Here is a 22,635-nt window from a genome sequence, read left to right as displayed (position 1 = left end):
GCCACAACTAAGACCTGGCGCAACCAAATAAATAAATAACTATTTAAAAAAAAAAACTGGGTAGAGAATCTGAATAGACATTTTCCAAAGAAGACATACAGATGGTCAGATAAGTGAAAGGTCCTCAACATCACCAATCATCAGGGAAATGTAAATCAAAACCACAATGAGATACCACTTAACATCTGTTAGAATACCTATTATCAAAAAGGAAAAAAATTACAAGTGTTTGGTGAGGGTGTGGAGAAAAGGAGACCCCTGTACACTGTTGGTGGGAATGCAAACTGGTATACCCACTATGGAAAACAGTATGAAGTTTCCTCAAAAAATTAAAGATAGAATTACCACATGATCCAGCAATTCCACTTCTAGGTATGTATCTAAAAGAAATAAAATCACTCTCTTGAAGAGATATATGCATCCCTGTGTTCATCTCAGCATTGTTTACAATAGCCAAGACATGGAAACAATTTAAGTGACCAAAGATGGATGAACAGATAAAGAAAATGTGATGTGTATATCGATATATACACATGTATACACAAAAATACACACAAAGGAAAATTATTCAGCCATAAAAAAAGAGGGAAATCCTGCCATTTGTGACAATATGGATGGACCTTGAGGACATTTTGCTTAGTGAAATAATTCAGAGAAAGACAAAATCTTACTCACACGTGGAATCTTTAAGAAAAAAAAAAAAATTTGAACTCATAGATACAGAGAACAGATTGGTGGTTGCCAGAGGCAGAGAGTGAGTGAAATGGGTAAAGGGGGTCAAAAGGTACATACTTCCAGTTATAAGATAAGTCAGTCTTGGGAATATAATGTACAGCATGGTGACTATAGTTAGCAAGGCTGTATTGTATATTTGATAGTTGCTAAGAGAGTATAAGTTCTTAGAAGTTCTCATCACAAGAAAAAATTTGTACCTATGTGTGGTGATAGATGTTAACTAGACTTACTGCGATCATTTGCAATATATGCATATATCAAATTTTTATGTTGTACACCTAAATTGAAAAGAATGTTATATGTCAATTATATCTCAATTTTAAAATGTTACAGTAAAAAGCAAAAAAAAAAAAAGTGGTATATCCAAACAATAAAAAGGAATAAAGTACTGATAGATATGAAAATGCTGATGAACCTTGAAAACCTTATGCCAAGTGAAAGAAGACAGTCTCAACAGACCACATATTGTATGATTCCGTTTATATGAAATGTCCAGAACAAGTAAACCTACAGAAAGTAGATTAGTGGCTGCCTAGGGCTGGGCAAATGGGGGGAAAAGGGAAGGGTAATGGCTAAGGGGTGCAGGGTTCTTCTTAGTGTAATGAAAATGTTCTAAAATTGACTGTGGTAATAGATGCACAACTCTGTGAATATACCAAAAGCCAATGAATTATACAGTTTATATAAATGCATTACATAATATATCAATTATATCTTTTTTTTACATAGCGTGTCCTTTTTATAAAAATTATATCTTAATAAAGCTGTTAAAAAATTTTTGTGCTACAGAGTACACACATTTTTATAGGGAATATCCAAATTCATATATCCAAAAGCAAAGGATTAATTTAGATTAGGTAGATATTAAACATATATAAATTCATAATCAGTTAAATATCTTCTTCCAATACATCTGAGAAGTAGACTTTCATTTCTAGCCATGATGAAGTAACTGGTACCAGACTAGCCCTCCTCAAGTAACATCTATAGAACTAGACAAAATATATGACTCTACTATTTTTAGGTATGAAACTGGCAGCAAAGGAAGTGTGTACCACATCTGCTCCAGCTTTCTGCCCGAGACACTTTCCCAACTCCATCACAGGGAAGTGGAGCCTAAGCCAAGCATGATGGTCTCACTGAATTGAGATGCAGAGATCACAGTTCTGGGCTACTGAAGAGGCTAGAATTTGTAGGACAGGGTACTAGAGAGGAGACAACAATGAGAAGGGGTGGCCCCAGCAATCTGCATGGGGGTTCCCTGAGCATCCTTGCCTGAGTATTAGGCCACACATAAGCCAGGGTGAGACTCCATGAGGCCTAGGAGAGTCACTACTGCAGGTCTGAGAGCCGAACAGATACCAGAAACTGCACACTGCTGGGACACACTGGAATTCCAATTCAGCCAGAGTGGAGATAATGCTGCACACCTTGGACACACAGGCTTTCAGTTGAAACCCCAAAACTCAACACTCATTAAAGAAAGATGACACAATCAAAACTTCCTATAATGTGTCACCCACAATGTCCAAATAATCAAAAATTATTAGATATGCAAATAAGCAGGAAATGTGACTGATAATCAGGGGGGAAAGCACCGCAACAAAGAGTAGCCCCCGCTCGCCGCAACTAGAGAAAAGCCCGTGCACAGCAACAAAGACCCAATGCAGCCATAAATTAATTAATTAATTTAAAAAAATTATCCAATCTGAAGAACACAGATTATTATCAAACAGTTTAACACACGTGTAACTAGAATCCAAAAAGGAATGAAGAGAGAATGGGGCAGAAAAAAATATTTGAAGAAATAATAGCCCCAAATTTCCCAGGTTTGTTGAAAAACATCACCTATGGATCCAAAAAGTTAAATGAACCCCCAAGAAAAATAATTACAAAGGTACTTACATTAGTCACATCACATTCAAACTGCAGAAAAACAATAAAAAGGAGGAAAAAAGCTATCAGAAAGGGGGGGGAGGAGCACATTAGATAGAAGAGGACAAGACAAGTATATAAATAACAACTAACTTCTCATCAGAAACAATGAAGCCAGAGGATAATGGAGTGACCAACTGTCAATCCAGAATTCTATATCCAGCAAAAATTATCTTCCAAAAATGAGGGTGAAATAAAGACACTTTCAGATAAGTGAAAGCTAAGAGAACTGTCACCAGCAGAATTGCACTAGAAATGCTGAAGGAAGTTCTTCAACCGAAACGGAAATGATACCAGATGGAAACTCAAACCTATGTATTGGTCTCAAGAAGGGAAGAGAGTCAAAATTGGTAAATGTAAAAGCTTTTTTCCTTCTCTTAATCTGTTTAAAAGATAACTGTGTTTAAAGCAAAACTAACGTTGTACTATGAGGTTTATAAAGTATGCAGCACAAAGTCTGGGATGGAGTAATTAGAACTGGACTGTTGTAAGTGTCTTATGTAGCATGGTATAATATTAACTCAAGGTATACAATGAGTGATTAAAGATGCATGGTGTAACACCTAAAACAACCACTTGAAAAATAGAAAGATATAGCTAAAAATGCAAGAGAAGCAAATGGAATACCAAAAATATTCAATTAGGTCAACATAGCTGAGAAAACTAATATATAAAATACCTCTAGAGTAAAACAGATCAAAGAATTCCCCATGGAGAAGGTTGGCTAATAATGCAAAATACATTTTACCATAGAAACAATATGTTAAATGATGACTTTGATAAAAAACCTTTGAATAAAGTTAACTAAAATAAAATTTGAGCCTGGACATCAATCTAACCACCCAATATGTTTGCTTGTTTGGAGACAAAACAATTCCATAACACACAAAAAGAACATAGTAATACACAGAGCCTGTTTCCCCAGTTCTGAACAACAACCAGCTTGAGACCAATCATTTTATGAAGTTTGTGAATCAAGTATTCTTAATACTTGGTATATATTAGAAATAAATTGTAAAGTCTATTAATGATGAAAATAACTTCACTAAAAACTAACTAAAAGCCAAAAATGACATTTTAGCATCAACTAATATAAATTCTTATAGTATGTTATCTTTAACAGACAAGCAATAAAATAGTCACCAATACTGAATCATTTAATTTTAGTTTTAAGAGTAGATAATATTCACATAGCTCCAAATCCAAAACTTACCAAAAAGGGTATACAATAAAAAGTCTCTGCCTCTCGCCCCCTTCTCCAGCCACCAATGGAGGGAAAACAAATAACACTAAAATATAATCAAGGGATATACATTCCCAGTTGTTTCCTGTGTGACCACAGACATGGTAACACTTTACATAACACCAGAAATAACATTTTCTTTTTGAATTGGGATTATTTCAAAGTTCACGAAACAGAAAACATCTGGATGACAAGACACTCATACATGAATGCCAAAAAGGAGATCAAATGGAATGTTAAAGCATGACCAAGGAATACTGTGAGGAAACAATAAAATGAAGTAAAAATATCAGCTAAGATTCTATTAAGTTAGTCCTGACCAACACATGACAGGATATCTGCAGCAATGGAACAAACTAGAGGGGTGCTTTTCTGTGCCTAGTTCCCAAATTAGTCACTGAAGAGCCAACAGCACAAACCAGACTTACTAACTCCTGCTTATGCATCAGATCATTCCTGAAGTCTGACCCCAACGAAACAGACAGCATCTGTGGGATTCAAATGAACATTCGAAGAATTTGCAAAGAAAAACATCAACTTATCACCACAGGCCTCCTCAGGTAAAAGGCTTCATTCTCTATACTTTCATGACTGAATTGCCAATCCTCAATTTCTAGGAGTAATTCTAGCTCTTATTTGTCCTTCCCTGCTTTCAGTTTAGCCGCTTTACTACTTATTAACACTTTCACCTGAGAAGTAAAAGGAGTTCAGCAAAAATGAAACTACCTGGAGGGCCCTTAGACCACGATTTCCCCAAATTATCAGAAAACCAAAAGTGGCAAGATATTTAACCACTCCAGTATTCTTAACAGGAGAATCCTAAGAGGCCATTGGCCTACTGGCCCATTACCCATGGTAAATACAAAAACCTACTCCCGACCTAAGACACTGAACTTAAAAGCAGTTGAAAGGAGGGGATACAAATGGTTTCTAAGGAGTCTCTTATTCCCAATCTGCTTGGGACAACTGGAATTCTAGCTATATCTTTCATAATCTAAAGTCAACACATTTTTTACACTTTTATGGGAAACACTAGGAGTAAATTAGAAATGGGTCCCTGTGGCAAACAGGGCCAACAGTAACGTGGAAAAGCCATATTACTGCAACCAATACCTATTTCTTACTGGCAAAGACCACCTCTCCAAGAACGTAATCACATTCCCAGCCTCCTTTGCAGCTAGGCTGCAGGGGCATATGAAGCAAACTCAGCCAATGAGATACAAGGGAAAGTCTTCTGGGATAATTTCTGGTAGAAACTGTCTTCCCTAGTAGAAGGAAAGGAGGGAAGGTAAAGAGGGAAATTTTGCATGAGGAGAAACTGCACTTCCTTTCTCTTTTTCCACCTAATGTTGTATGAGAAGAGCATGCTTGGAACTGTGTATGCCATCCAGCAATCATAAGGAGAATCATTATCAACACACAGAAAGATGGAAGGTACCTAAGCCTGCTGAACTTAGTGAAGAAAATTCTTTGGTATTACTTGAACAGTTTATCTTTGAGGTTCATTACATTTTTTGACTCACAGGTTAACTCTTTACAGGATGAGTAAGTCAAAGACCATAATTTCTGAACTGATGTTCTCAATTACTTAACAAAATTACAGTCCACATGCATCTGTTGAGTACCTACTATGTTCCACACACTATGCAAGAAAGCTTTTATGTGCATTACTTTAATTATCAAAATAGCCCCATAAGGTATTATAATTATCATTATTTTATAGATAAGAAACATGAGGCTCACTAAAGTTTAAGTAACTTGTGGTAACTTGTGGCCAAATTCACATAATTAATAAAGATTAACAACTAGGATTCGTATCCAGGTTGTATATCTCTAAGCTGGTACTCATTCCAGTAGCTGTAATCAGCTACTCTACCACTCAGATCATCTTCACCATCTCTCATATGTATATACTTGGGTGTGGCTAAAAAGACCAAATCAAGGAAAAGTGCACATAAAAATTCTTCAATACTTCTGTTCTTAACCCAAGTGGTGGGTAACTTTCATTATTACTCCTTAGTTTAATTCCATATGGCTCTGTTTAAAAAATTCTCCCTCTCATGATTTACATCAAGTTCTAATTTGAAAGAATACTGGATTGAGAAACAATGATTGCTGAATGAATGAAAAAGACCACGGTAAAGCACCTGACCTGCTACTTCCAATTTTCATCATATCTAAAACTCCACTGATTGCAAGTCACATTATGTTCCACTAAGAAAAAAGGCTGCCATTTAAATTGATACAATACCCTATCACTTATTGATACAATTTTTATTTATACTTATTAAAAGAGCTCTTTTAAACTTTGTTAGATTTTTTAAAAATATTTATTTATTTATTTATTTGGCTGCGCTGGGTCTTCATTGCGACATGCTGGATCTTTTAGTTGTAGTGTGCGAGATCTTTAGTTGTGGCATGTGGGATCTAGTTCCCTGACCAGGGATCAAACCCGGGCCCCCTGCATTGGGAGCATGGAGTCTTAGCCACTGGACCATCAGGGAAGTCCCCATTAATTAGATTTTTAGCATGTATTACTCTTGTGCACAATTTTTAAAAGGTAAATGAAATAAATTGGTGCTATAACTGGTCGCACTCAGGCTCAAACTCTTCTGAATCACTTTTTTGAATCAGTCATTACTGTTTTTCCACAGAGTATCATCCTCTGTGCCATCAAAAGCCCGGGTGGGGGGCTTCCCTGGTGGCACAGTGGTTAAGAATCCACCTTCCAATGCAGGGGACACAGGTTCAAGCCCTGGTCCAGGAAGATCCCACATGCCGCAGAGCAACTAAACTGTGTGCCACAGCTACTGAGCCTGTGCTCTAGGGCCCACGAGCCACAACTACTGAGCCCACATGCCACAACTACTGAAGCCCTCGTGCCTAGAGCCCGAGCTCTGCAATGAGAAGCCACTGCAATGAGAAGCCCGTGCACCACAACGAAGAGTAGCCCCACTCGCCGCAACTAGAGAAAGCTGTGCGCAGCAATGAAGACCCAATGCAGCCAAAAATAATAAATAAATAAATAAATTTATTTTACAAAAGCCTGGGTGATCCAACATTTGTATTCAAACCATTATCTCTGGGATTTTCTTCCAAGCCTGCTGCTAACTACTCTGCAAGGTCTGTGCACGAAGAGACAAGGACAAACACTTCACAACCAAAAGCAACTGTAAGATGTATCCGGATTTCAGAAATATAAGAATGTAAAAAAATGTGCTTCTTAGAATTAATAAAACACAATAACTTATTTTGTTACCTTGTATAAGACAACATCCTATAGCTACCAATGGTGAATATCTACCATGCTTGGCATTTCATCTATCTCATTTAACTTTTACAGAAAAGCAAAAAGGTAAGCATTAACCTTGTTTTACATACATGAAACATGAGGCTCAGAGAACCTTAGTAACTTGTCCTAGATTATCCAGCATTAGTGACAGAGCTGAGTTTCAATCTCTGGTCTATCTTCAAAGTCCTTATTCTTTTCACCACTTCAGTGGTTCTCAAAATTTAGGGCACATAAGAATTACCTCAGGTGATTCTTCCACAGAGTGGGAAAAATATTGCAAATACTGCATATATTTGCAAATCATATAGCTGATAAGATAAATATTTAAAGAACATTTACAACTCAATAAGAAAAAGACAAATAACCCAATTAAAAAATGGGCAAAGGGGTTTCCCTGGTGGCGCAGTGGTTGAGAGTCCGTCTGCCAATGCAGCGGACACGGGTTCGTGCCCCGGTCCGGGAAGATCCCACATGCCGCAGAGCGGCTAGGCCCATGAGCCATGGCCGCTGAGCCTGCGCGTCCGGAGCCTGTGCTCCGCAACGGGAGAGGCCACAACAGTGAGAGGCCTGCGTACCGCAAAAAAAAAAAAAAAAAAAGGGCAAAGGATTTGAATAGACATTTCTCCAAAGAAGATATGCAAATAGCCATTAAGCACATGAAAAAATGCTCAACTTCATAAGCTATTAGGGAAATGCAAATCAAAGCCCCAATATGATACCACTTCACACCTACTAGAATGGCTATAATCAAAAGACAGACAATAACAAACACTGGTAAAAATGTTTAGAAACTGAAACCTTCATACATTATAGCTAGCAGGAATATAAAATGGTACAGCCACTTTGGAAAACAGTTTGAAAAGTTCCTCAGAAAGTTAAACATATCGTTACCATATGACCCAACAATTCCACTACTAGGTATACACCTAAGATAAATGAAAACATAAGTCTACAGAAAAATTTGCTCAAAGGAACATTATTCATAATAGCAAAAAAGTCCACCAACTGAGGAACAGATTAATAAAATGTGGTATATCCATACAGTGGAATATTATTCTGCAATTAAAAAGGAATTAATTATTGATGCTATAACATGGATGAAAGTTGAAAACATTATGCTAAGTAAAAGCCAGTCACCAAAGACCACATATTGTATGATTCCATTTATTTAGATTCTGCTTCTACAGAGAGCGAAAGTAATAATTGCTTAAGGCTGGATAAGGTGATGGGAAGTGACTGTTAATAGGTAGTTTCCCGTAGGAGGGACAAAAATGTTCTAAAGTTAAAGTATCGTGATGGTTGTACAACCCTCTGAATATACCAGAAAAACTTTAAATGGGATAATTGTATGGCAAGTGAATTAGATCTCAATAAACCTGTTTTTAAAAAAACCCTCTAGACCAGATTACCTCTAAGTTTCCCTTTTAGACATAAAGGTCTCTGAGACAATGAAAAAAAGTCTCAGAGCGTCCATCAACAGACTTCAGAATCCAATCCCCAGTGACTCCCATGAACCTACAGTTTAGAGAAGGCAACACGTAGTATAGCAATTCCTCACTTGAGGTCACTAGACCTCCAGATGTCTGCAAAGAAAGGACAAGTGCTTCTTGAGCCAGGTTAAATTTTTCAGAACATCTGTGAGAAACCAACCTGTTCTGAGGTAAAGTTTAAGTATCTTTGCCTTTGGCTGGACTCATGTTACTAGTTTTAAAATACTGACTCAAAGCTGACTGACAGCTCAGTATATGAAAAGTGAAAAATAAAACAAAAAAATGTACTTTTTGATATGCAAAATGTTTCCAAAAATGGGAGCCATGATGAGTTCCTTGGTTAAAAGCTTGGGAAACACAGATACAGGCTAAAGTACACTAGCCTAGAAATTAGGAGAAATAACTGAAGAGTCCACCTCAATCTGATTCACTTCCTATCAAGTGTCTCAGTTTCCATTTCATCTATAAAATCAGCAAACATCACAGTATCCACCTGACTCTAAAATTCTGTAACTTTTCAATATTATATAATGACCTAAAAATGTCTGTTAAGAAGGTAATTCTTTATATTCTGCATCCCTGCAAAGAACTTTCTTTACTGACTCGAGTTAGCACATCATAAGAATAAACAAGAAATACATTATATTAATAAACAACACATAGGCTGTAGTATTTAGAAACTTATTTATAAGTGGCCCTAGAAAGCAAAGAGAGAGTAAAAAATAATAAACTGAAAAGAAAGTAAAGTATGCTAGTCTACTGCTGACAGCAAAAGTCAACAGGAAACACTTCAGTATAAAAATCTCCCCAAAGCATGGAATGTCCCTGATTAACAACAAATGGGTTATCTTTCCTTCTCATACTTTACTCCAACACACCAGCTTCTACATGCACCCCTGGAACTCAGATGAACTGAAGAAAGGGAAGAGAGCAAAGGAAAAAAACTATATCATAATTGATCTCCTTTCAAAATTCCAAAAGATGAGAAGGGCGGAGGGGAGTGGGAACTAGCCATAACCCAGAATAAAATTTTCCTATTTACAGCTTAATGTGTTGTGGTCTTTTTTTTTTTTTAACTTTTTTTAAAGTCAAAAAATTTCTGCTTACTTACTTCTTTATGTCAAGAATAAAAGGTATTTGCACTTTGAGGGGTGAATTCATACTAATTTAAATTGAGCATAACACTGGTGGGGGGGTGCATCAGTGAGAAGGAGAGCTATTTGTGGGATTTTGGGGAGGAAGGTGGTGAGAGCCTCAAAAAAGGAAAAGCAGGCAAGATCCTTTACAGCATAATACATATAAAAATCCAAGTTCAGAGATTTCTAATGAATTTTTTAAAAGGTCATTCCACTTGCTAAGACAAATCAACAAAGCCAGACCACTTCCTCCTCAAGCAATTAAAGTTATGAATATTGAAAACAGAAAATCTTCAATTTCCAATTCTGTATTACCATTGGGGGGAAAAAAAGCAAATCAGAAACCTAAACTCATATTTTAGGAGGTAATACAGTATTCTGCTCACAACTATATAGGAATGAAGGGATTCATCCCATTTATTTAATACAAAGAAAAACACACTGACTCCTTTAAAATAATAAAGAATCCATGAATCCTTGGAGCACCAACAGTCTCTGTATTTATGTATTATATATAAATACAGACATATTCTACATCAAATAGCCACAGTACCTTTTAAAGTGCTTACATGAATCAAATTAAAACACAAGCTCAACAGACACCACTACAGCCCCCTACAAACAGAGCTTATAAAATATCTCACTTAAACACAAATAAGCTGTATTTAAATATAACCAGTTACATTCATTTAACAATTCTGCTAGCTGTTTACAAAGGGTACAAATATACAAAAATGAATAAGACTTAGCCTCTGACTTCAAGGAATTCACATGAGGGGAAGCCAGAAGCATGTACAAAATCAAAATTCTTTGAGATCACAGAGAAGATCAAACTTGCAAACTTAGTGGTAACCAGAATTTGCCAGGTGAAAATTAGGAGGGCACAAAGGCATGAATGTCGAGAACACAATTAGATAACCAGAGGTCCTAAGTGGCCAGGGCAGGGGGAATAAGGAGAAAGGATATGCATGGGCATGAAATGGAAATAACTAAGCCAGGAAATGAAGCTTGTAGCTTGTACCTAGGTTGCAAAGGGCCACATGTGCTATAACAAAGTGCTTGGTCTTTATCCAGAAGACCACAGAGAACCTGATATGTAATAAACGATGTTATTAGAGGGACTTCCCTGGTGGTGCAGTGGTTAAGAATCTGCCTGCCAGGTGGGAGGGAGAGAGATGCAAGAGGGAAGTGATATGGGGACATATGCATATGTATAACTGATTCACTATGTTATAAAGCAGAAACTGGCACACCATCGTAAAGCAATTATACTCTAATAAAGATGTTAAAAAAAAAAAAAAAAAGAATCTGACTGCCAGTGCAGGGGACACGTTTAAGCTCTGGTCCAGGAAGATCCCACATGCCATGGAGCAACTAAGCCCATGCGCCACAACTACTGAGCCTGAGCTCTAGAGCCCGTGAGCCACAACTACTGAGCCCACATGCCACAACTACTGAAGCCCATGTGCCTAGAGCCCGTGCTCCACAACAAGAGAAGCCACCACAATGAGAAGCCCGTGCACCGCAAAGAGTAGCCCCTGCTCGCCACAACTAGAGAAAGCCCATGCGCAGCAAAAAAGACCCAACGCAGCCCAAAATAATAATAATAATAATTAATTTTTTAAAGAAAATAAATAAATAAACAATTATTAGAAAGTTAACTGGTAACAACATGGAAAACAGATTTAAAAGGAGAGATTGGGAGGTGGAAGATATGAGAACACTACAGTAATAATTAGGATATTACCACAACAACGCTAGTGAAATGTGATGAAGTCAGAAATAATACAAACAACTAAACAGTAGCAACAGGAGCAGCAATCTACATCAACTTAGCAGTGACGTGTCCATATAGCTGACCATAAGTCAAGGTACAAGCAACAGGGGAAATAAAGAATATGCAAACAAGAGGTCTTTTGAATATAATCAAAAGGACTTAATGACTACTGACTATCCATACCCCACAGAGGATCTTTACTTACAAACGAATTTTGCCTTCCTAAACTACTAAAATATAAATACCTTCGTTCACTTAATAGATGTTAAAAGCTTAATTCGTAACCATATGAAAAGTTTCAGGTGTCTTGCACAGGAATTATTTAAGTCTAAAAATTTCCCTGTGTCCACAAGAAAAACAAAGAAACAAATACAGAATTAAAATAGAGTAGTTTTCACCTGAAACTAACACAACACTGTTAATCACCTATACGCCAATATAAAATAAAAAGTTAAAAAAAATAGAGTAGTTTTCAGTCAGAAAACAATGATGTTGGTGCATCCAAGTTTGGATGAGTCTAAAGTAATATGCCTTAGTTAGAAACCCTGAAAAGATCCGTAAACAGTGGAAATATTAATTTAATTTAGTATCTAAATTAAATATTGGGGGGGAAGGAACTCTAAGTAAAAATCTTTGGGCTACGAACAATTCAGCTATACAAACACATATAATTTTATTATAATAACATATAGTTAATATTTTTCAGGAAACCAACATAAGGCTGTGCACCACAGGAAAAAATAAGTAACTGATGAGGCTTACAGACCCGATTCCAAGTTAATAAATGTATTAGTAAAGGGAAATAATTGCAGCGACTCTGTTTCAACATGCAAATCATTTTCCTTTACAAAAATTTGTTGAACTGTCAGTTTGTATTATATGATTGTTAAAACAGTGGCGTTTCTTTCAATAAAATGAGTCATGATTACCTCTATAAAGAAAGACATTGACTTTCACAAGGCTGGCAAAATGTCTTATCTTTTTAATTCAAAGTTATCTTGAATAGGGATATAAGTAACTTTAATGATAAAATGTGATAAACACATTTCCCACTAAATTTAATGTTCAAAGACAAAGTTATATTTATCATGTTCTAATAATCATCTGAGATTAACTGGCTCACCCCCAGATATTAACCATTAACCATGTGTCAGTTTAAAATTCCACGTGAAATCATTAAGGTCAATAAATGTAGAAAGGTCAATTTAGCAGAAAAATTATTTAAATAAGAATTTCTATTTCAGTGATTATAATCTGATAAATTTGTAAGAACCTTGTTTTTTCATAATAGTATGTGTAAGTTATAGGTTTCTCCACTAAAGGAAAAAAAGTTTGTATTGTGTTAATTCCAGTTATAATTTCTAGCTGAGTCAAAGCTCTAACAGCCTTAAAGCAGGAAATCTAAAAGGAAATTCCATCATCAGTTCCTGGGGCTTGGTAATGCAAAGGTTGTTTGAAATAGAGCTACAGAAGTTCTCAAACTATTTACTATAATCTTACCTCATATCTTCAAGCAAATCACATTCTGCTTGATGTTTGGCTTGAAGTTTTGTCATCTGCTCAACTTGAATGTTTTTCATTTCTTGTGTAACTTTCACCTAAAATATACCATATATTTATGAGGCCTTACTGCAACTTTAACAACAAAAAAATTACTTAAAATACGAAATACTTGTCAGAATATATAACTCTTACTTGCCTCTCCCCTGAGGACCATAAACCCATTATTAGCCACATAATTTTGTTTACTGCAGATAATTAATGAAAAAACTAGCTAAAACAACCTGAAGCAGAGGCTAAATGAAAGTACACGAGTATAAAAATTACAGATTAAAGAGGTGCAAAATAAACTGCCAGTCATTTCATTTCATGTACAAGCTCAATACATATCCAGGTCTTTAAAAAAGTCTGTCTTCTATTTCTTCCAAAAAGGATACAAAGACATTAAAACATCAGGAGAGGTGAGCAGAGTGTAGATGGGAGAAGTGGGCATAAGAATGCCTAATATCTCATGACCGAAACTTACACAATCATGAAATTATATGCATGAATCAACTACATAAATTATTCCATAATGGCTACGAGAAGCACACTCTCAGGATGATGCCCTCGACTTGCTGGACAGCACATCAAATCACAATCTCTTTCTCACAAAGGAGAAAGCAAAAGTGACCTTCCAGCATATGCAGTGCTTTTAAGCCACCACAGCAAGCCGGTCGCCGTGGCGTTTCCACTTCAAACAGCTAGAACAGTATATGCAAACCGGCCAGTGCGTCGCCCGCCAGGCCGGGATCCAGGTTACAGTGGGCCTGGAACCCCCATCGCCGAAGCAGGGCCACCGGAGGGGTAAGTGTATGTGTGTGAAAGAAAAAGACTCACTTAACCGGAGAGCCCGGGTTAAGAAAGAGAAAAAAGAGGGAGCAGACACGAATGAGTTAGGCATTCAGCAAATGTTTGCCCACAAGGGGAGGATAGAACAGCCTCCTCCACCCAGAGGAGACACTCAGTAACCATCTGCAGGATTGAAAAGACAAGGACACAGCCTCAGTCCCTGGGAAAACTGAAAGGAGGACATTGAAACAGTTCTGGAAGGGCGAAGCGGGGAAGCTGCTGACAAGCCCGGAGCACCCGTCACTCCGTCACTCCCACCCGAAGCCTAGATCACGGCTCACACGCCAAGCACGGCCCGGTTCTCTCTCTCCTGGGGACAGAACCACCACCTTCCTCGCCCCCTAGTCGGAGGGGCGGGGCAAGAATGGGGAAAAGAAAGACAGGACCGCTCAATGCTTAATTTCTTGTTTTCCCTTGGGGTGGGGGTGACTATTGCGACTTCTCTTCGGTCGCCCCGTGGGAAAAGCGGGCCAAACATTAAGGCTAGACTGGAAACAAATTCCCTGTAAATTTGCCAATGGGGGAGGGTGGCGACAAACGGGCGGAGGGCTCAAACCTGGTGCAGACTAAACAATCACACAAGCAAAAGGCTCTGCAAGCTGCAGGGGCTCCCCCGCCTCCCCTCGGTGCAGCCCCGAGAAAGCACTTTGCAGAGAGCAGCACTGCCATGCGCGCTCGCTCTCTCTCTCTCTCTCTCTCTCTCTCTCACACACACACACACATACACACACGCACACCCGAAACTTGTGAAATGTCTGGGGATGGGGGTGGTCTACCGCGCGGTGGAGGGGACGAGCCCTGGCCGCCCCTCCGACGCAAAGGCACCAAACACGCGCGCCCCCCGCCAGGAGCCGGCAGCAACTCAGTGACAAGCCCGAGACGACGGCGGTCACGGCCCCTTGCGCAAAGGGGGAGGGGGCGCAGTAGTCGCCCCAGCCGCGTTCCTTGTATGCATCCCCCCCAAAACCTCAAAGACCCATTCTCACCTTCCTCGGCGGCGGCTGCATGATGCTGAAGGGACATCAATCTTCCTCCGACGGCAGCGTAAGTGAGGAGGGGAGGAGGAGGGCCAAGAGGAGAAGGCCGCCCAGCGAGCGGGCGTGTGCTTGTGTGTGTGTTTAAGGAGAGCCTGAGAACGAGGACTCGCCCCGGAGGGAGCAAGGCCGGCGGATGGAAGGACAACCCGGGTCCGAGGGTGAGTGTGAAAAGGAGGAGGAGAAGCGCCGAGAAGGCCTGGGCTCCGGCGGCCCTGGGGGTGTGTGAGGCAAGGAGGCGGAGACCGCGAGGGGGCGGGGGCCCGGGTGCGGGGGCGCAGGCTCTCCCAGCTCGCCGAGCGGCTCTCAAGGAGCACCCCCGTCGTCCGGTTCCCTGCCCGCCGCGGCTATCCACCCGCCGCCGATTCCGCGACTCCTCAGACGCGGCCCCCCCACCCCGCCCCACTCAGGCAGCCTGGCCCTCGCTGGGCCCAACACCCCCGCCCGGCCGGGGGAGGTGGAAGGCGGCGCCGCACTCTCCGCTTGGGTTCCTCCACTCAGGCCGCGGGAATTTCCGGCCCCAGCGGGTGGCGCAGCGCCCCGCTCCGGCGGCGGAGGGAATAGCTTAGGCCAGAGCTGGGTTCGAGGGGCCAGGCCTGGCTGCAGGGAGGGAGCGTGGCCGCGGCGCGGAGCTCCGTATCGCGGCGGGGGACGGGGGGAGCTAACGGATCGGTCGGCGAATGAGAGGGGTAAAAATGCTACCGCAGCACGAAAATCCCCCCGTTCTCTCCGAGAATGGCACGTTCCAAACGCCTCCTGTTGTCCCTCCCCCACAGTGGGAGCCAGCTGGGGGCTTCCCGCGCGCTTTCCCGCCAGCCGCGGCGCGCGCCCCCGGTTGGGGGCGCGCACGTGGGCGGGAGAGGGCTTTGCGCCGACGCACGCGCATAAGGCGCCCCCGCCTCCTGCCGGGGGAAGAGAGAGAGAGAGAGGGAGTGAGAGAGAGAGAGAGAGAGAGAGTGAGAGAGAGTGTGTGTGTGTGTGTGTGTGTGTGTGCGCGCGCGCGCCCTGCAAAGAAAAAATCGGTTCCCTGCTACAGGGCGTCCAAGTCAAAGAGTGTGGACTGCGTGCTAGAGGACCATGAGGTTGTTAAGGCCAGGATCCCCATTTCACAAATGGGAGGCAGAGGAGTGGAGACCTTATGAAGGTTACACAGCAGGACTAGGATCTCTGGGTTATAGAGAAACAGGTGCCAATGACAATCATGAGGAAAAATAAAGGAGGCAGCAGGGGCAATAGAGGAAAGCTCTTGAATGGGAGTCAGGACCTCTTGGTGCCAGTCCACTCTGCCTGCCCTTGGCTGGCTGGGTGAGCTCAGGCTTCCTCATCTCCCAGTGAGGATGTTCTGAGCGGCTCTCCCCACCCCAACTTCCTCCTCTATCCAGACCATCTTGGGGTAGGGATATCAGCCTCCCTTGAGGTCCTTAGAAGAATGAAAATACCTCTTCCAGAGCCATAGGGCTGTGTGAGCTGTGTGAAGGGTGAATTAGATCAACCAAGTTTTATCAGAAGTTGGGGTCTCAAACACCTATTCTCAGAAGTATGGTCAGGCAAAAGAGGAAGGTGAGTGAAGCTTGGAGAGACCCAAATAAGTTGCCCAGTGCCACTTGGCCAGAAATTGGGAAGATGGAACAACCTAGGTTGTTTACATTGTTAGCCTAGATTCTTGTATATAAGAAGGTGGTAGAATCAGAGCTATGCCTGAGTCAGACTAATCTGTATAGGAATTAGGAGACCAGGCTTGCTATTCCTGGTTTCCTTGAAGCCATTCAAAAGTGCACCCTTTATCAGAGTCCTCAATTACTATCAGGTAAGGCCTGGGGCAAGGGAACAGGTGGCTGGAGGCCCGGCTCCCTGACAGCTGTGGGGCTGGCAGCTGGAGGTAGCCAGGCTGGGCTCCAGTCTCAATTCCACCACTAATTCACTGTGAGGTGTTGACCTAGTCATTTCACCTCTTTCAACCTTTATTACCTCACTTGTAAAAATGGGGATCTAGTACCAGCCTCACAGTCTTGTTGTATTAAATAGAATTTCTCCTACCATGTGGCCTGGCACATATTGCTCAATAAATGCTTTCTGATTCATCCTTTATTCAAAAAATATTTGTTAAGGTCCTGCTTTGTGCCAAGCCTTGGGCCAGACACTGGGGACACAAGGATGAGCAAGAAAGAATCAGCCTGGGCCTTCACCATGGCTGAGTTCCAGACTAACCGTTCCATGAATGACACTGGGCTAGTGGCAGGAAGGGGTAACAGTGCTTGCCCAGATGTGTCCTGCACACAAAAGATGCTTAACAAAGGATTTGCTGAATCCTAGTCCTGGGTGCAGCTAGTCTGGCCCAGAAATTATCCTCCCTTCACCTCCCTTTACTGGAAGTGAGCACTGGGGGTATAAAGGTGCTGGATGTTGGGAGACTTGGGATCCAGCCTCTATCACTGATCTGCTGGGCCTTCTCTGGGCCTTGGTCCCCAGTTGCAGAGTAAGGTCGGTGAATGAGCCTAGAACTTAGTAGGTTCTTCACAGCTGAAGTCAAACCCTGGGGCTTTATTTTGTGGATTTAGGAGGGTACCCTCCACCTGATTTGCCATTATTCTGAAACCAGGAGTGGCATTGACTTTCTGGAATGATTTCCTTTGCAGGTGTTATAAAAAGCTAATGGGCAGGACTTCTCTGGTGGCGCAGTGGTTAAGAATCCGCCTGCCAATGCAGGAGACATGGGTTCGATCACTGGTCTGGGAAGATCCCACATGACGCAGAGGAACTAAGCCCGTGCGCCACAACTACTGAGACTGCGCTCTAGAGCCTGCGAGCCACAACTACTGAAGCCCACGTGACTAGAGCCCATGCTCCACAGCAAGAGAAGCCACCGCAATACGAAGTCCGCGCACCACAATGAAGAGTAGCCCCTGCTCACCGCAACTAGAGAAAGTCCGCGCGCAGTAACGAAGACCCACTTCAGCCAAAAATAATAAATAAATTAAATTAAATTAAATTTATTTTAAAAAATAAAGAAAAGAAAGCTAATGGGCAATACCAAGTGGGCTTACCTGTTAACTGCTCTCTCAAAAAATGTGTTTGTGGGACTTCCCTGGCAGTGGATAAGACTCCGTGCTCCCAATTCAGGAGGCCTGGGTTTGATCCCTGGTCAGGGAACTAAATCCCACATGCATGCTGCAACTAAGAGTTTGCATGCCACAACTGAGAAGCCCATGTGCCGCAACTAAGGAGCCCTGGAGCCGCAACTAAGACCCAGTGCCGGGACTTACCTGGTGGTCCAGTGGTAAAGAATCCACCATCCAATGCAGGGGATGTGGGTTCGATCCCTGGTGAGGGAACTGAGATCCCACATTGCCACAGGGCAACCAAGCCCGTGCACCACAACTACTGAGCTCGAGTGCCTCAACGAGAGAGCCCGCATGCTGCAAACGACAGAGCCCATGCGCCACAACTAGAGAGAGAAAACCCGCACGCTGCAGCTAGAGAGAAGCCCGCATGCCACAACGAAGAGCCCGCACTCCAAGGCCAGATCTCGCATGCCTCAACAAAGATCCCGTGTGCCACAGCTGAGACCTGATGCAGCCAAAAAAAAAAAAAAAGGAAGACAACCCAGTGCAACCAAATAAATAAATAAATTTGTTTTAAATGTGGTTTCTTTTAAAATGTGTCTAATATTTACCAAGTGCCTTTTCCAAACCCCAAACTTTTATATTACTTTTCCAGCTAATCTTCACTGTAATCCCATGAGAGAGTATTGTTTTCTTCATTTTACAAATGAGGAACCAGAGGCTCAGGGAAGATAAGTGACTTGCCCTGAAGTGATGGATTTGGGACCAGAACCCAGTTCTCCTGTTCGCCTCTATGAGGAATGTTCAAAGGAATTGGGAGAGTTCACCCAGGAAAAAAGGAGACTCAGGAGTATACAATCTGTATGTTCCAAACTCCACAGGGATGGGGAAGGAGATTTCTGTGACATGTAAGCCTGACTAAAATGTACCCTTTGAACCAGGCTGGGGACTTCCAGAGCCTTGCTCCTTCAATGCAGGCAAGCACTGTGTTATCAGGAAGATCTCTTGAGATTCTTTGGGGGAAATGCCACAAAGCTTTCCTGTGGCCACAGAGCAGCATGCACTGTGGCCCCAGAGACCGAACTGAAAGAGGTCTCAGCTGCATCTAAGGAAGGAGGTTTTCCAGGCAGAGCTGCCCCTGGAGGGGGTGAGCTACCCCATCCCTGGGTCTGTGCAAGCAGGTGCTGGCTCCCTTCCATCACGGAGGCCACAGATGGGATTCTCACCCTGGGAAGGGTTGATAACAGCTGCCATTTATTTCACCTCTTCCACGTTTCAAGCGTGGTGTGTTATTTACACTGTTTCTACACCCTCACAACAACCCCTAATGGTACATATGACCCATTTCACAGATTTCACAAACTGAGGCCCAGAAGTGAAATGACCTACCCAAGGTCACACAGCTGGGCCAGGAGAGCCAGGCCTGGCCCCTGGCTACCTCTGGCTCTGAAGCTATGGTCTCCCTCCAGCATGCATGGTGCTATGAAGTCTCCTGGAAGTAATGTGATTCTAAGTTTAAGTCAGAGCCAGGACTCAAAGTTGGCCTGGAGCAGATATAAGAGTGGGCACTGGAAGACAAGCTATTCCAAAATTCCACAGGGTTCCCGGGAGAAACCTCAGGGAGGCAAAGTATGCAGCGGCACTTGAGCGTGGCTAGAATGTGAACAGCACCTCACCCTACCCTGGTCCAGAAAGGATACCCGCGACAGGTTGTTACTCCATCCAAGGCTTTCTCCAGAGAAGATGGCCACCATCCCATCTGCCCATTCTGCACCAAGGCACCCCTTACCCTTCCTGCAGCTGGGATTCAAAGCCCCCTCTACTCCCTTTCCTGCTCTGTCGTTATCCCCCACTCACATTGTCACGGGCTGCTCAGGAATACCTGTCAGCCCATCCAGATGCCAGCTGTCCCCTGCCTGAGCCCCACCACCCCGACCTGGGGATGATGCTGCAGACCATGCAGCCTGTGAACCCCACCCCCATTCACTTCCCTTCTACCCTAGTCATCTTTCACCCTCCACCTCCGTCCCCCACACACATACCGGCCTTTGCTTCTGCCTGAGGTGATCTCTCAACACAGGCCTCTGGTCAGCCTGTTGTAGGAATGTGCCTGTCTCCTCCACTAGTCAGATCTCCAGACAGAGAATCACAGCCCACTGGAGTGAGGCTTCAAGATCTGTGGCCACAAGAAGAGGGCAGAGGCTCTCCCTAGGCCACAAAGTGACTTTGTGGCAGAACTAGACCTTGGATTCCATCCAGCGTCAACAAGCCCCTTATTCTGGGCTCAGTTGTAAGCAGGTCTTTAGGGTGAGACCCAAGCCCTGTACTCCAGCAACTCCAAATCTCAACACATGGACCAAAGGTATAACAGTGAGTCCAGGTCATGCAGGGCAGCCCAGGAGAGTCGGGTAGCAGGGATCTAAGGCCAGAGGTGAGTTCCCGAGAGGCAGGCACTGGGGCAGGGAATTACGTGGTCAGCTGGTGCCCCTGTCAGAGAGTGTTACAGCTTGGATGGGGGGTCAGGGGACAGTTCCAGGGCTACAGTAGGAGCTAAGAGTCACATGATTTTGACATCAGGAGGCAGGAAACCACGGTTCTAGTGCTATCTTTGCCAGGCATTTGCCAAGTGTGACCTTTGGCACATTGCAAATTCTGTCCTGTGTTCCTCCTAGGGGGGTGGGTGCAGTTTAAATGAAATAATGGGTACATGATCTGCAAAAGGCTGGGGAGCTATGTAAGCAAGTGACTACTCATCCTGGGATACATTAAGGATGTATTAAGGATGTACTCATCCTGGGATACATACATCCCACATGGGATGCTGACCGAGGCTTCCCACTGGGAGCTGCACTGTGATTACAGTTCTGTGAAGCTAGGACCGATGGGTAAAACAGTCAGGTTTGGGTGGAGGGGTAACATCACAGGGATTTGGGATCAGGCACACCTGGGTTAGATGTCCACCTCCTCCTCTGCCAAGCTTTGGGTTCTTGACCAAGTCCTGAAACCTTTTTTAAACCAAGTTCCCTTGTCCATAAAAGGGGAATAATGATGCTTTGCAGGGTTGTGATGGGAATTAAATGGGAATGTTTATATAAAATGCCTGCAATCATACTGCCTACAAATGTGAGTTTCCTCTGTGCGTACATGTGTTTTCCTTCAGCTTCCCTTCATTTTGTTCTGGTTCTGTTTACAAATTTAAAAAATAATAATAAAACACAAAAAGAGGAATTCCCGTGGGAGGAGGTTAAGCACAGCTACAGTCCTGGTTTTGTCCTGACTCACCGTGAGGACCCGGGAAGTCCCTGCCCTCCCTCAGCCTTCATTTCCTCATCTGTAGCACTGGGCCTTCCCAGCCTGGAAGGCATGGGACGCTATCCATCTGTGAGCCTCTTCCATGGAGAAGACCCTCCAGGCTGAGCTGGGGGATGGGAGTCAGGCAGAGACCAGGGGAGGGAGTTGGAGTTGTCAGGGAGGGACAGCAGGATGGGGGGGGTGGCAGCTCTGTAACCACCGTGCGCTGACCTGTGGAGGGAGCAGGCCCTGCTCAGCTTAGGAAGCCTGTTGCTTATTTTCCCACAGCCTGCCCAGTTAATGCCAAAACAAATCATGCTTGCCTGCTCCCTGCTGGAGGGCAGTAGGCCAAAATGAGTGTCCTGGAGGGCTGGCAGATGCCCTGGCATTCTGCCTCCTCCCTGGGCACCCACCCTTCCCCTGTCTGCAACACATCCATCCACATACCACATCCTGTGGCCTGGGCGAGCTCAGCACCACTCTCAACAGAAGTTGACCCTGTGTAAGGAGAGAAGCTTCCTCAGGACCTGTACTCCCCCTCCTCTGGTTTTCAGCCCTCCTAAATGGACACATCCAACCCCTAAACCCACCTGTCTGCACAGTCCAGCCTTGGCCCCAACATGGGATCTAATTCTTGCCATGCTGCTGCAGGCAGAGCGCATGGCATCAGAATGCTGGGAGCTGCTATCACCTGCTATGGGAGGAAATTCCCTGGCTCAGGAAAGCTCTTCCAGCGGAAGGGAGCAGGTGGTGAGTCCCCTTGAAGAGACAGACACTGCCAACACTGTAGGCAGAGCCAATCCTGGGATAAGAAGCATTAAATCCACCACCCCTGCCTTCTCTCTGATGCTTGTCTACACTGGGCACAGTAATAATAATAATAGCCTATACTTTATAATAGCTACTATGTGTCAACACTTCACATAAATAATTAATTTAATTCTCACAACAACTTTGGAGTAGGTAATATTATTAGCCCCATTTTACCCTACGCTTGCTAAGGGTAAAGCAAACTAAGATTTGTACCCAATTAATCAGGCTCCAGGGTCTGTGCTGTTATCTGATATGCAAATCTGCCACCAGAAAGTGGTATTTCCTATAAAACTCAGTTCCAAATTTGGAATGTGGCAAGATGCTTGTCCTAGTATCCTAGAATCCAAGCATTTTCCGAGACTTGCCTGAGCTGAGAATCACCTAGGGGTACCTATTTAAAACACAGTACCTTCATCCCCTCCTCTGAGGGTTCAGT

At 43.1% G+C, this 22,635-nt stretch overlaps 1 protein-coding gene across 3 annotated transcripts in view; it reads right to left on the bottom strand.

Annotated features, from left to right (window-relative positions):
* The window catches only part of FCHSD2 (FCH and double SH3 domains 2), a 299,344-nt gene extending 283,621 nt beyond the window's left edge, over positions 1-15,723 (bottom strand). For 2 of the 3 annotated variants that reach the window (XM_060103088.1, XM_060103089.1), the window contains exons 1-2: positions 14,986-15,723; positions 13,109-13,206 (exon numbers count right to left, since the gene is read on the bottom strand). In XM_060103088.1, coding sequence (XP_059959071.1) covers positions 13,109-13,206; positions 14,986-15,006 — 119 coding nt within the window. In that variant the 5' untranslated portion in view covers positions 15,007-15,723. The remainder of the gene's footprint in view (positions 1-13,108; positions 13,207-14,985) is intronic. The other variant, XM_060103087.1, reaches the window with a different exon arrangement.
* Between the last annotated feature and the right edge of the window lie 6,912 nt (positions 15,724-22,635).

Source organism: Mesoplodon densirostris, chromosome 7 (assembly GCF_025265405.1).
Source record: "Mesoplodon densirostris isolate mMesDen1 chromosome 7, mMesDen1 primary haplotype, whole genome shotgun sequence".
In the NCBI taxonomy this organism is placed as follows: domain Eukaryota; kingdom Metazoa; phylum Chordata; class Mammalia; order Artiodactyla; family Ziphiidae; genus Mesoplodon; species Mesoplodon densirostris.
Note: the sequence above shows the minus strand (reverse complement) of the source record. Positions and strands in the feature narration are given on the sequence as shown.